Below are 14,249 nucleotides of genomic sequence, written 5' to 3'. Positions count from 1 at the left end.
CATTTTTAAAGATATTTCTTGTTTATTAATTTTGTCTGAAAATTTCTGAAACATGTCACAGTCTTGAATTTGTTCTGAATTTTGTCTGAACATTTCTGAAACATGTCTGAACAGAAAGATGTGAATGTGTATATAATAACTGAGCATGATTTCTGAGTCATGAATATTGTCTGAATAGTTTTTATTTCTTAATCAGTCAGGGGTGTAACTGTTTTAAGTTATATAACCTATTTCAGTTATTTTTTCAAGCATTTTATAACCTGTATAAGTTATAAAATATAAGTTAACTCAGGTAAGTTATTCAAAAAAAGTCTTTTTGCTGTTCTCACAAAGTGACCTACTAGTATACAATGAAATAAGTAGCAATCTGTGGTTTATCAAATTCTCTTTTAGTCTGATCATGACCTGATAAGCATAATGGGATGCTAAGAGTTTTATAGCTTTAAACCTTCTGCATAAATCCTTATCAGCCTTGCATAAAAAATTTTACTGCATAGCTGGAAAGATAAGAGTTCAAGGATTCAGGAAATAATTGAATTAGTCACATTCAAAATGAGGAATTGGCACAGGAGGGCTTTGTATTATTTTATGGTAACTAAAACAAGTTATGAAAATATAAGCAATAACTCAAATGGGTTATAAACTGCGATAACTTAAAACAGTTACACCCCTGACTGTTAATTGTCTGAACAGTTCAGTATTCTGATTTTTTTTCTAATACTTTCTGATTATTTTAAATTAACATTTAAACATTTCAGTACTCTGAAAAGTGTCTGAATACTTCTTCAACTCAAAGAATGGTTCAGAAAAAGGCAAATACTAAAATCCTCTGAATTATTACTGAAACAAGGCTTGTTGTTCAGAAGTATTGTTCAAATATATTTCAGAAAGCAGTAAGTCTGAACATGTCTGAACACTGTGACTTTATATATTTTCTTTGGAAGCTATTTTTGCAGATTTCGAGGTTGCATTAATCTATGAAATAAAATCCCTTCAAGCAAACAAATTCCTTTTCATGTTATCTCATGAATATGAACCCAACAAAATTGCCATTTTGGCTAAAACAGCAATCTTCCATGCCAACATGCAGAAGTAAATGATGTCAAAGTATGTCTGAAAATGAAGACAATTTTGACAGTACATTTTTTTAAAAATCCTATTTTTCATACATACATTCTGCCAGTATCATCTTTTCAAAGTAAGTCACACTTAAATAATTCAACCATATTATGACTAATCTGAATTTTCAAACTAAATACATGTATGTTTGCATCCCAACTACCATTGTGTTCAAGAACATGCTAAGATGATGCAAGCTTAGAATTATGTACTGATTGTTGGACCACAGACAAAAGATGGATACTAAAAGTGCTCAAAAACCCAAGTGTGGAGTTTGATAAGTCATTAAGTAAATTCACAGAAAATTTTGTTCAAACCGCAATAATTCTGATTTAATTAAATATTCATTATAAACTTTAAACAATACTTCATTTAATGATTTATTGTCAGAAACAAAAAAATGTGAAGTGTGCAAATCACGATATACAGGCCAACATGATGTATCATTTATGATAAAAATATTAGATGATGCATTTTGTTAGTGCAGTACATACATGTGCTATTTAATAGGGTGAAAAATGAAGATATTTTCAGAATTTAATTGTGAAATCATTTAAAGCTCCATAAGGCTTTAAATTTCATTTTAACCCTTAACCTGCTATATTTCTATAATGGACTGGTCCATCTTTCAATTTGGACAGTACCACTTTTTACTCAAAGGGGTTTTCACTGAAAATTTACTGACTGAATAGCGAACAGTGCAGACCATGATCAGACTGCACGGATGTGCAGGCTGATCATGGTCTGCACTGGTCGCAAAGGCAGAATCATTTGCCACCAGCAGGCTGAGGGTTAAAAACAGATGAAACAGCTGTCAATACAGCTGTCCATACAGATGCTTTGCATAATTACACGGTTAGAAAAGTGCTACTTTTAATATTGCACACGATCTTTTAGTTAGAATCATAAAGAGAGGTAATTAAAACCAGTGGAATCAATAAAGCATTCTACTGTGTTCATCGATATTCAAACGTGTCACAAATATTACAGAAAACAATTATCAAAAATAGGATTCAACAAGAAATTAATATATTTTATGTTAATAACACAGAAAATGCGGCAGCCACATTTTAAACAAAGGCATTATGAGCCTTTAATTTTTGGCTATTTCCTTAATGGCTTAGATTTGTGGTTTTCAAGGTTAAAGAAAATAGAAAGGTTTCTTTTTCTATATTTATATAAATGATTTGATTTTTTTTGACTGATACAACCAAACAATCCAGAAAAAATATTAACAATTTTACAGTAAATGTCAATTTGTTTGTTGGAAAAATGGAGTAGAGGCTGCCATTTCATTACAGTATTAATGTTAAATTAGGTTTTCCGGTGATTTTATGAGAAATTGGCTGGTAGGAAGTGAAGACAGACAGTATATTAATGGAATGATAATCCAGCATTTCTGCAATCTATAGAAAATAAATAAATAAAATCTTCTTTTGTGTCTATTGTACTATAGATGAGACAAACAATCAATGAAACAATTTATCAAAACACTGGTAGAGATGAAATTACACAATAATTTGGTGTTTTCACATTGTGATTTATTCCAGCAAATAATAGTAGCACGTTTATGATAAAATCTTTTTACCTTTTTTGTAAATATTGTATATAAATATAGAGGTAGGCTGAGACACTTTCAACAGTGTCACAGGGTGAGAAAAATGTGCAGTCAGTCCTGGGCTCAAACCCATGACCCCTCGCTTACAGGGCGAGTGCTCTACTGACTACCTGACACATATTCACCCCCAACATGACCAATTTCATACCATGATATACATCCCGACAAAAATTTGGAAGTTCGTCCTTGAATTCCAGAGGTACATTAAGATTGCAAGACTTGTAAGACTGACCAAGGAAGCAAGTCACTGACCCTCGTTGGGTGCTTAATGTCACTGGATGAGAAAAATTTGCAGTCAGTTTGGGAACTGAACCCGGCACCCTTCACTTACAGGGCGAGTGGTCTGCCGACTGAGCTAACTGGTAAGGCTGTCTGACACACATTCACCCAGTACCGTGACAGCTGTATGGCCTTTATCATTATTACGATTATGATATTGATGAACATTTTGACAAAAATCAATTTAGTTTTCAGTATAACTGCAAAATGTGTCAATCTGTTTAAGGTAGTTAATTCTGCATAAAAGGGGCATAACTCTGTTAAACTTCAATCAAAGTTATTGGGATTGTTTCTCCTGCTATAGGTTTTGATAGTAAATAACTATTTTTAGTTTCAAGTAATTTTTAGTTTCAAGTCAATAGCTTTGATCTGACTTTATCAAAAAATTTTAACCAATGGCGACGGTGATGGTGGGGTGAGTGCAGTAGCTCTACTTTTTCTTCAAAAAGTCGAGCTAAAAAGGGCGGGTGGTGGAAGGGGGAGGGGGGGAATAAGTAAACAAAAACATCATCAGAAATTCAAATCCTGGCAGTATGTGCATGTATATTTCAAGCTGATGATTTATTCAACTGGATGGAAACTGAAGGAGGAGTTGAGGCCATTTTAGTGTACAAACATAGCTGTAAGACTATTAAGTGCAAAAAATGGTGGCATAACTCAAGAAATGCTATCAGACATGAAAATCCCCGTAATAGGTGCATGTCCATTTCATGCTTATGATGTATACAATACCAAGTTTCATTCTAAGTGTTTAAAAACTGTAGAGTTGTCAGTGACAGATAGACAGAATGGAGGAAAAACTGACATACCGTATTATGATGTTTACGCAGTGCATAGCTTCAACAACATTTCCCAAAAAACTACAGGAGGATGTTGCCAAATAAGTAAGTATATAGATAAAAAATAAAATCTTTAAAGAAAAAGGAATACTGACACTTTTGAACTTGTTCAACAACAAAAAATGTAGCATTAAGCACATTTTAATGTTGGTCCAAAATGAAAATGCAAATGAACATTTTTTTTCTTCTTCTTAACTGAATATATTGCTGGTAAATTAATGACAAGGCTTTGTCAAGGAAGAATTGTCAAAAATTTCTTTCTCCGATCAACAGAAATAAAGGAAATATATATTCAACAGGAGGTCCCCAGAAAAATAAGACATTCTATCAGAAGTGAATGAACGTACAGGAATTAATCCTTGGCCCGGCTTGATATACACAGGCTGAGAAATATCTCATTTGGCAGAATGTTTCCCTGCTATTGTCCAATATCTATTCAGTTTTCATTTCTATACCCCCTTGATAATCCAAATACGTCTATGTGAAGAAAAAGACAAAAAACTGTGCCAAATTACAAGAACATACAATACAATGTAAAGTATTTGGTTTAAGCTACAATCACCAGTGACAGATCATTCTAAGATCATATCTATCTTCAACTCTGTTTCTTGCATACTAAGTGGAGAACAGTTTGTCTTAATGATGAATGTTGGACTTTCCTTTTGTTTTGAGTAAATTATGTGCAATGTTTGAATTTCTATTTTCCCAAAACCACACTTCCAAAACCATACCATTTTTGTGCAAGTCATGTTCCTTCCGTAACTATAATAACTCTCTTAGGCAAGTCCAGTTTACTAAACAAGAGGACCATGATGGTCCTGAATCGCTCACCTCTTTGCACATGACCCAGTTTTGAGTATGACGTCGTTTTTTCTATTATTTGACATAGTGACCTAGTTTTTGAGCTCATGTGACCCAGTTTTGAACCTGACCTAGATATTATCAAGATAAAAATTTTGACCAATTTTCATGAAGATCCATTGAAAAATATGGTCTCTAGAGATGTCAAAAGATTTTAATAATTTTAGACCTACTGACCTAGTTATTGACCGCAGTTGACCCAGTTTCAAACTTGACCTAGATATCATCAAGATGAACATTCAGACCAACTTTCATACAGATCCCATGAAAAGTATGGTCTCTAGAGAGGTCATAAGGTTTTTTTATTATTTGACCTACTGACCTAGTTTTTTATGGCACGTGACCCAGTTTCAAACTTGACCTATATATCATCAAGGTGAACATTCTGACCAATTTTTATGGAGATCCATTCACAAGTATGGTCTCTAGAGAGGTCACAAGGTTTTTCTATTTTTAGACCTAATGACCTAGTTTTTGACCGCACATGACCCTGTTTCGAACATGACCTAGATATCATCAAGATGAACATTCAGACCAATTTTCATACAGATCCCATGAAAAATATGGCCTTTAGAGAGGTCACAAGGGTTTTCTATTATTTGACCTACTGACCTAGTTTTTGATGGCACGTGACCCACTTTCAAATTTGACCTAGATATCATCAAGATGAACATTCAGACTAATTTTCATACAGATCCCATGAAAAATATGGCCTATAGAGACGTCACAAGGTTTTTCTATTATTTGACTTACTGACCTAGTTTTTGACCGCACGTGACCCACTTTCGAACTTGACCTAGATATCATCAAGGTGAACATTCTGACCAATTTTCATGAAGATCTCATGAAATATATGGCCTCTAGAGAGGTCACAAGGTTTTTCTATTTTTAGACCTTCTGACCTAGTTTTTGACCGCACATGACCCAGTTTCGAACTTGACCTAGATATCATCAAGATGAACATTGAGACCAACTTTCATAAAGATCCCATGAAAAATGTGACCTCTAGAGAGGTCACAAGGTTTTTCTATTTTTAGACCTACTGACCTAGTTTTTGATGACACATGACCCAGTTTCGAACTTGACCTAGATATTATCAAGGTGAACATTCTGAACAATTTTCATGAAGATCTTGTGAAATATATGGCCTCTAGAGAGGTCACAAGGTTTTTCTATTTTTAGACCTACTGACCTAGTTTTTGATGGCACGTGACCCAGTTTCGAACTTGACCTAGATATCATCAAGGTTAACATTCTGACCAAGTTTCATGAAGATCTTGTGAAATATATGGCCTCTAGAGAGGTCACAAGGTTTTTCTATTTTTAGACCTACTGACCTAGTTTTTGATGGCACGTGACCCAGTTTCGAACTTGACCTAGATATCATCAAGATGAACATTCTGACCAACTTTCATAAAGATCCCATGAAAAATGTGACCTCTAGAGTGATCACAAGCAAAAGTTTACGGACGGACGCACAGACGCACGGACGGACGACGGACACCGCGCGATCACAAAAGCTCACCTTGTCACTTTGTGACAGGTGAGCTAAAAACAAGAGCTGTCTCCATAGGATGACACATGCCCCAGATGGCACTTTAAATGAATAGTTATGGCCAATGTTCGAGTTTAGGACCTTTGACCTACGGAGCTGGGTCTTGCGCGCGACATGTCGTCTTACTGTGTCACACATTTATGCGTAGTTATTTTAAAATCCATGCATGAATGACAAAGATATGGACCGGACACGCCCATCAATGCACTATCATGAAAAAAGACCTTTAACATCTAAGTGTGACCTTGACCTTTGAGCTACAGACCTGGGTCTTGCGCATGACACGTCGTCTTACTGTGGTACACATTCATGCCAAGTTATTTGAAAATCCATCCATCGATGACAAAGATATGGACCGGACACGCCCATCAATGCACTATCCCTTAATGTCTAAGTGTGACCTTGACCTTTGAGGTACGGACCTGGGTCTTGCGCGCGACACGTCGTCTTACTGTGGTACACATTCATGCCAAGTTATTTTAAAATCCATGCATGAATGACAAAGATATGGACCGGACACGAAAAATGCGGACAGACCGACAGACTGACAGACCGACAGACAGACGGTTTAAAAACTATATGCCTCCCTTCGGGAGCATAAAAACAACATACATCTCTTCAGCAAGTCTATTTCCTCCAAATCTTGACCATTCTGGGTGAAGTCTTGTTCCCACCAAGAACCGTACTACAATCATGTATTCTTGAACGAGTTCAGTTCCTTCCAAAACCATACCTGTTTTGTGCAAGTAAAGTTCCATCCCAAAACATGCCCAGTACGGTGAGTACCTCTCTCAGTCAAGTCCAGTTCCTTCCCAAACCATACTTACTTTAACCAGTCTATTTCCCTCACAAAACCATACCTATCTAGAGCACGTCAAGTTCCCTCCAAAAATCAATACTTCCTTGGTCAAGTCTAATCCCTCATACTCATACCATTCTTGAACAAATCCAATTCCCTCCCATACCCATACCATTCTAGAACAAGTCCAATTTCCTCCAATACCCATACCATTCTTGAACAAATCCAATTTCCTCCCATACCCATGCCATTCTTGAACAAGTTCAATTTCCTCCCATACCCATACCATTCTTGAACAAGTCCAATTCCCTCCCATACCCATACCATTCTTGAACAAGTCCAATTCCCTCCCATACCCATACCATTCTTGAACAAGTCCAGTTCCCTCCCAAAACCATACCTCTCCCTAACAAAATCTTTATTGAGCCAGTCTTGCTCCTTTCCAAACCAAAGCATTATTATAATTATCGACCCAAATGGCAAAACAACAGTATGAGAATGGTTTTTAGTTCATTGTTAAATGAATCTTACGCTTAACAGAATGATGCATGTTTGCTCCCACAATTTATGTTCTTTTATTACAACGACAAATACATAAATAGACAATTAATAATTGTTAATCATAAACTGGAAATGAAAACAAGAAAGAAATCCTTTGAGTCATTTTGATAACTGTGTCGTGACATAAAATTTTAATGTCTAATTCGGAATCCATTTGATGAATGCAGTGCATAAAATGTCATGTTATATTGTGGAGTGGTCTGTCTGCTGATTTTGGTGTAACTGTTGGCCCATAATCCACTTGTAAATGTTACTATATTATTTTCCTGATGATAGGTTGTTTGACACAAATAGATATTAACTCTTTCTTTTAATATTATATAGTGCCTCTAAGGAAGATTACTGTTGCAATATAGTCACATTAGTTACGAATGATTGAAAACAGTTTTAATAAGTGTGAAAAGTAGTTACATATATACATGGCTTAAACTTCCCCTTTTCATGTTAAAATGTCGAAAAATTCCCCTTCCTGAGGGTATGGGTACCTATCCCCAAAAGTTGTCTAGTGCCCTGGTTGTAATTATAATGCCTTGCAACATTAACAATAAAGTATTATTAAAGTAACATATTGTATATGATGGCATAAACATTCAAGAAGAACTATTGGAAAGTGTTCTATGGATAGAAAATATCTAACATTGTCGTATTAACCCTTAGCCTGCCAAATTTCTAAAATGGACTTGTCCATCATTCAGTTTGGACAATACCATTTATTATTCGAAGGGGTGTTCACTGAAAATTTACTGACTGAATAGCGAACAGTGCAGACCATGATCAGACTGCATGGATGTGCTGGCTAATATTGGTCTGCACTGGTCGCAAAGGCAGAATCAGTCTAATAAACTTTGATAATGTGGCAGTTGACCCCAATACAATGACACTGTTTATTTTCCAATACAGGTAAATCCAACGATTGCTTTACAATAGATCTGTGAAGGATTATCTGTGAACATCCCTGGTCTTATTGGACTCAACTGCCACATTATCAAAGCTTATTAGTAAAATTTGTCAAAACAACAATGTTTTTACTTAAATCAAAAGCACTTATGCCTCAAGTCAAATCAGCATGTACTGGAGATCTCTTTATTCTACATCTGACAGTGACACTCAGACAGTTTAACCATAATACTGTCTTAATTGAAGAAAAAGCATGTGACACCTTCATAAAATGATACATTAATTTTCTGTAGAGGTTTCAAGGACTTCTGTACACATCAGAATAACTTATTCCTTCAAGTTATACATAAAATTTACATTCTTAACCCCGAGCTCTACCCAAATAAACCCACAATTAAATCTATTTGATTAATAAATCATAATTATATGGCATTTTTCAGTTATTGCCAGAAACATTTTCATAAGAATGGCACTAGCAGATTCTGACTTTGACCAACTTAGAATTGGTTGACTGCTGTGAACTATATACATGTAGTCTATCCTAGCTTAAATACATGTATACATAAAACGTAAGTCACAGCTGCCAATAAAATGTAATGATTTCAATAAAAAAAACGCATGCATTTAATGCAGTAATCCCAATTATGTAGCTAATTCATGAAATATTTTAGTATTAACGTATATCAGTTACATCATTCTAAAAATATCTAAATACGAAATATTTTTGCATTTCAGTATTAGTATTAATGTATATAGTACTGTGCTCTAAACAATATTCAAATATGAAGTATTTTATGTTTCAGTATTAAAAGTAATGTATATAATTAAAGCGTATGAAAATGTTTTAAGACAAAAATTAAGTAAAATTCACAGAAGGTGTTTTGTCCACTTGTCACTAAGGGGTAACAGATGACAAATTTATTCAAAATTCAGCAAGAGGAGTTTTGTCCTAGACCTAATTTCACACCTGAGAGAATGAGGTGAAAGAAACAAGTGGACAAGCATGTTTATTGTCTGGATGATCTATCAAACATCTCAGTGACATACATGTTACAGATGACAAGTGTGGTCAATACAACCTTTTTTGTTACCATCATAAACTCATAAGTGATCAAACAAAAAAGTGACGGGATATGACAATCATTTGACAGGTACTGATCACCAGCAATGACAAGTTATAATCTCTAAAATAGACTGGCTTTTGTCTTTATGAAATGGAATTAGACAAAAAAGGGGGAAAATGTAGAAATATATTCATTATCAATCTAGTGGCTAGTCTACAAATATCCCTTCATTAAGAAAAGCATTTTTTTCACATAATAGCATTATACAGAGGGACAATTCATTTAAATAGCCAAATTTATCTTCCATGATGCATTCACTTTAGAAGCTCTCAGTAAACCTTCAGCTTGGTATCTAGAAATTGGACACCCACTATATCCTTCATAACTGTAGCCAGTTAAACTAAAAGGATGACACAAGTCATGATTTGCTTTTCAAATTGATGAAAAACTTGACTATCCCAAAGAAATTTCTTCTGCTTGATAATCATATAATGCAACATTTAGACACTAGAGAGAATGGGTCACACTTTAGAAGTTTTACAAGGACGGTAGTTACTTTGAGACAGGTTATCATCAAAACTGATATTTCATGTGCCCTATCAAAGAATAAACAACTTACAAGGACTCCCTTAATCCAGCCAAACTTTATCGCTGATTTGTTATCTTTCGGTTTTGAATCTTCAGGGTTTGTGTCGGTTTCCGACAGGAGCGGTTCCCTATGACGCTGCCGTTCTATGTCATCCTACAATTACAAATTATACAGATAACTATATCAATAAAGCTTTCATAATACGTACTTGTACACACAAGAGACCTGGTCACACATACAAAGACAAGAACCTGGCACAATACGACTTCTTAGAGGGTGGGTGTAAACAATATTTTTTAGGAAATATTCCTGGGGTAGGGCAAGGGGATTTGCTATTACAATGGTTCTCTAGAGTATAGCTCAATAAAATTTAAACCACAGTCTTGAGACTAGACAACTATATATATATAGTACTTTCCCTGATAATTAAAAGGAATGTAGGACGTTTTGGCCAGCGGACGTTTAGGCCCGGACGTTTCGGCCTAGGATCTTTCGGCCTAGGACGTTTTGGCCAAAAATAAATTGTGGTTCCATATCATGCAAAATATGGTCTGGAGATTATTCTAAAGAATGTTATAGTATAAGTGAACAAATTAAACTGATAATAAAACATACTCATGGTATTTTATTTCTATTTTTATAATCTTTTTATATGTATACATATAAACATATGCACATTAATTATATTGTATGTGTTTGTGTATGTGAAAATATTTGCCATTTACAACAAACCAAAAGAGTTATGAAAATAAATTTTATTCACAATTATTTTTTTTTTAAAAATTGATCAATTATACTGTAAACATATGATAAATATATCCAGATCATAATTTGCATATTATGGAAATATTTTATTTTCGGCCAAAACATCCTACTTCAAAAAATTTTTTGGCCAAAACATCCTAGGCCAAAAGATCCTAGGCCGAAACGTCCGGGCCAAAACGTCCGTGGCCAAAACGTCCGTCCTCCAATTAAAAGACACACCTATAGATAGGTTTGTGACTAATAGGCATTATAGGGTTTACATTAAAATTTTGTACTGTATGACACAAACATAATTCAATACTTTTAGGAACAATTATAATTTTGCTACAACATAATGTTCCATTTACATAATTATGCAAATAATTATTTAAGTTCTTTATGTAAATAATATTCTGATCCTTCTGGTCATGAAAATGATATATTTCACGTTTGAAATTTTCACTTTATAATTTCTAAGCAAGTGTCTCATAGCCTAGCCTGCTCTCTAGCATCTGATAACTGACACCTACCATTAGCTTGTCCTCTAAGAGTGGCTTCCGGCAATCAATTTATTCATGAATACAGATTAATGAATTATTTTATCATAACTTTTTTTGCCCAAGATAGCAAAATTTAGCTATATGTATACACAAACGTTACTAGGCAGAGATCAAACCTCAGAAGAGTGACAAATTAAATAGATCTAATTATGAAATTATTTAGGAAATAATATATCCCATGCAGTGATTTGTTGTAGTTCAGATGCAATGGAATTATAACATGAGGGCGCAGGCTATGATGTAATAACTGTAACATATAAACCTTGATTTGCTGCATTTCACCCAAAAACTGTAGAAATATATTATCAAATGTAATTCTTCTGTAAAGGGAATGTTTAACCCTTAGCCTGCTGGCGGCAGATGATTCTGCCTTTGCGACCAGTGCAGACCAAGATCAGCCTGCACATCCGTGCAGTCTGATCATGGTCTGCACTGTTCGCTATTCAGTCAGTAAATTTTCAGTGAAAACCCCTTTAAATAATAAGTGGTACTGTCCAAATTGAAAGATGGACCAGTCCATTATAGAAATATAGCAGGGTAAGGGTTAAATATACTGACACTACATTTTTACAAGTTCAGTAAATATTCATACACAATAGATCTACACATTTTTTAAATTACATAAGTATCTTCTTTAAAACAAGAATATCTTGCAAAAGGTGTTTTAAATAATATTAATAGATCTAGATCTAAATAAATAATGACACTTAATTTAAAGAAGCTAGAACAATTTCTTGTGGTGTTTTTAAGACTATAATAGTCTATATGCTTCTATTCACATCTCGAGGGTTCAACGCAATAAGGGCGTAACTACATTTTTGAAAACTTTACAAGAGAAGAAAAAAACTACTTTGCTTTCTTCTGTGTTCAGTCACATACAAATTTACCAAAGTTTTTCACTTAATATTAGACATGTTATATGAAACATTAAACAACATAAATGAAATTTGACAAAGTAACAGTATATTTTAAAACATTTGACTTAAGCCCTTATTGCATGATTTTTCATGTAAATCTGGAGTAATTTTATATGCAAGATGGGCGTTAGTGGACTTACGCCTTTATTGCAGGAAATTTTCTGTTGAAGTTGGTAAAATTGTGTCATGCAACAAGGTAGTATGTACAAAAAAGTAAATACAACTAAAGCATACTAGCACTTCTTTACTCATTTTAAATGAAACATTTAAGAACATAATTGAAACTGAAGAATATAACAGCCTATTTTAAAGTATCAGACTTAACAGCAAAATTTTTTTTCATGTAAATCCGGAGAGATTGTATTTGCAAAATGGGTAAAAGTGTTCTTTTGCAGTAAAATTTCAATTAAAGTTTCTGATGAATTTAATATTTTTATGCCCCCGAAGGGAGGCATATAGTTTTTGAACCGTCTGTCGGTCTGTCGGTCTGTCAGTCTGTCTGTCGGTCTGTCAGTCTGTCCGCAATTTTCGTGTCCGGTCCATATCTTTGTCAGCGATGGATGGATTTTCAAATAACTTGGCATGAATGTGTACCACAGTAAGACGACGTGTCGCGCGCAAGACCCAGGTCCGTAGCTCAAAGGTCAAGGTCACACTTAGACATTAAAGGATAGTGCATTGATGGGCGTGTCCGGTCCATATCTTTGTCATCGATGGATGGATTTTCAAATAACTTGGCATGAATGTGTACCACAGTAAGACGACGTGTCGCGCGCAAGACCCAGGTCCGTAGCTCAAAGGTCAAGGTCACACTTAGACGTTAAAGGATAGTGCATTGATGGGCGTGTCCGGTCCATATCTTTGTCATCGATGGATGGATTTTCAAATAACTTGGCATGAATGTGTACCACAGTAAGACGACGTGTCGCACGCAAGACCCAGGTCCGTAGCTCAAAGGTCAAGGTCACACTTAGACGTTAAAGGATAGTGCATTGATGGGCGTGTCCGGTCCATATCTTTGTCATCGATGGATGGATTTTCAAATAACTTGGCATGAATGTGTACCACAGTAAGACGACGTGTCGCACGCAAGACCCAGGTCCGTAGCTCAAAGGTCAAGGTCACACTTAGACATTAAAGGTCATTTTTCATGATAGTGCATTGATGGGCGTGTCCGGTCCATATCATTGTCATTCATGAATGGATTTTAAAAAAACTACGCATGAATGTGTGAAACAGTAAGACGACGTGTCGCGCGCAAGACCCAGCTCTGTAGGTCAAAGGTCCTAAACTCTAACATCGGCCATAACTATTCATTCAAAGTGCCATCGGGGGCATGTGTCATCCTATGGAGACAGCTCTTGTTTTCACGTAAAATGGTATTACTATACAACAGAATACAATCATAAAAAACTAATTTATGTCTGCATTTTCTTTAATTAAACTGAATATTACACATCTCATTTTTTTCCTCCAGACCTGAATGAATATCTTTCTATTTGGCACTATAATAAAGGGAAAACAACAACAACAAAAAAGACTTTAAAATAGCAAAGCGGTATATAGGGAGTCTATCAAATATCAAATAGGACAAATGAAATCTGTCAGTCACTCTATTTCTTAAATTTCAGTCTTGCAAGCTTTATCAAAGACAAATGACAATAATTGTATATCTGACAAAATGAAAACACCACAAAACACAGGAGATGGCCTCAGTTACCACAGCACAGTAACATATCTGCAGCATCTTTGCTGCATGTTATAACATCGCAATTTTTCTTGCCTATTAATTAATAAACTGAAACGGGGAGCGGTAGTCTAGTGGATAAGGTGTCAATCGCTCATTC

The 14,249-nt window shown here is 35.0% G+C and overlaps 1 protein-coding gene across 4 annotated transcripts in view; it reads right to left on the bottom strand.

The window, feature by feature from the left end:
• The window catches only part of LOC123565369 (solute carrier family 12 member 3-like), a 108,101-nt gene that overhangs the window by 85,109 nt on the left and 8,743 nt on the right, over positions 1–14,249 (bottom strand). For all 4 annotated transcript variants that reach the window (XM_053549881.1, XM_053549882.1, XM_053549883.1 and 1 more), the window contains exon 2: positions 10,212–10,334. In XM_053549881.1, coding sequence (XP_053405856.1) covers positions 10,212–10,334 — 123 coding nt within the window. The remainder of the gene's footprint in view (positions 1–10,211; positions 10,335–14,249) is intronic.

This window comes from Mercenaria mercenaria, chromosome 8 (assembly GCF_021730395.1).
Source record: "Mercenaria mercenaria strain notata chromosome 8, MADL_Memer_1, whole genome shotgun sequence".
Classification (NCBI taxonomy): Eukaryota; Metazoa; Mollusca; class Bivalvia; order Venerida; family Veneridae; genus Mercenaria; species Mercenaria mercenaria.
This window is presented reverse-complemented; position numbering and strand designations above follow the sequence as displayed.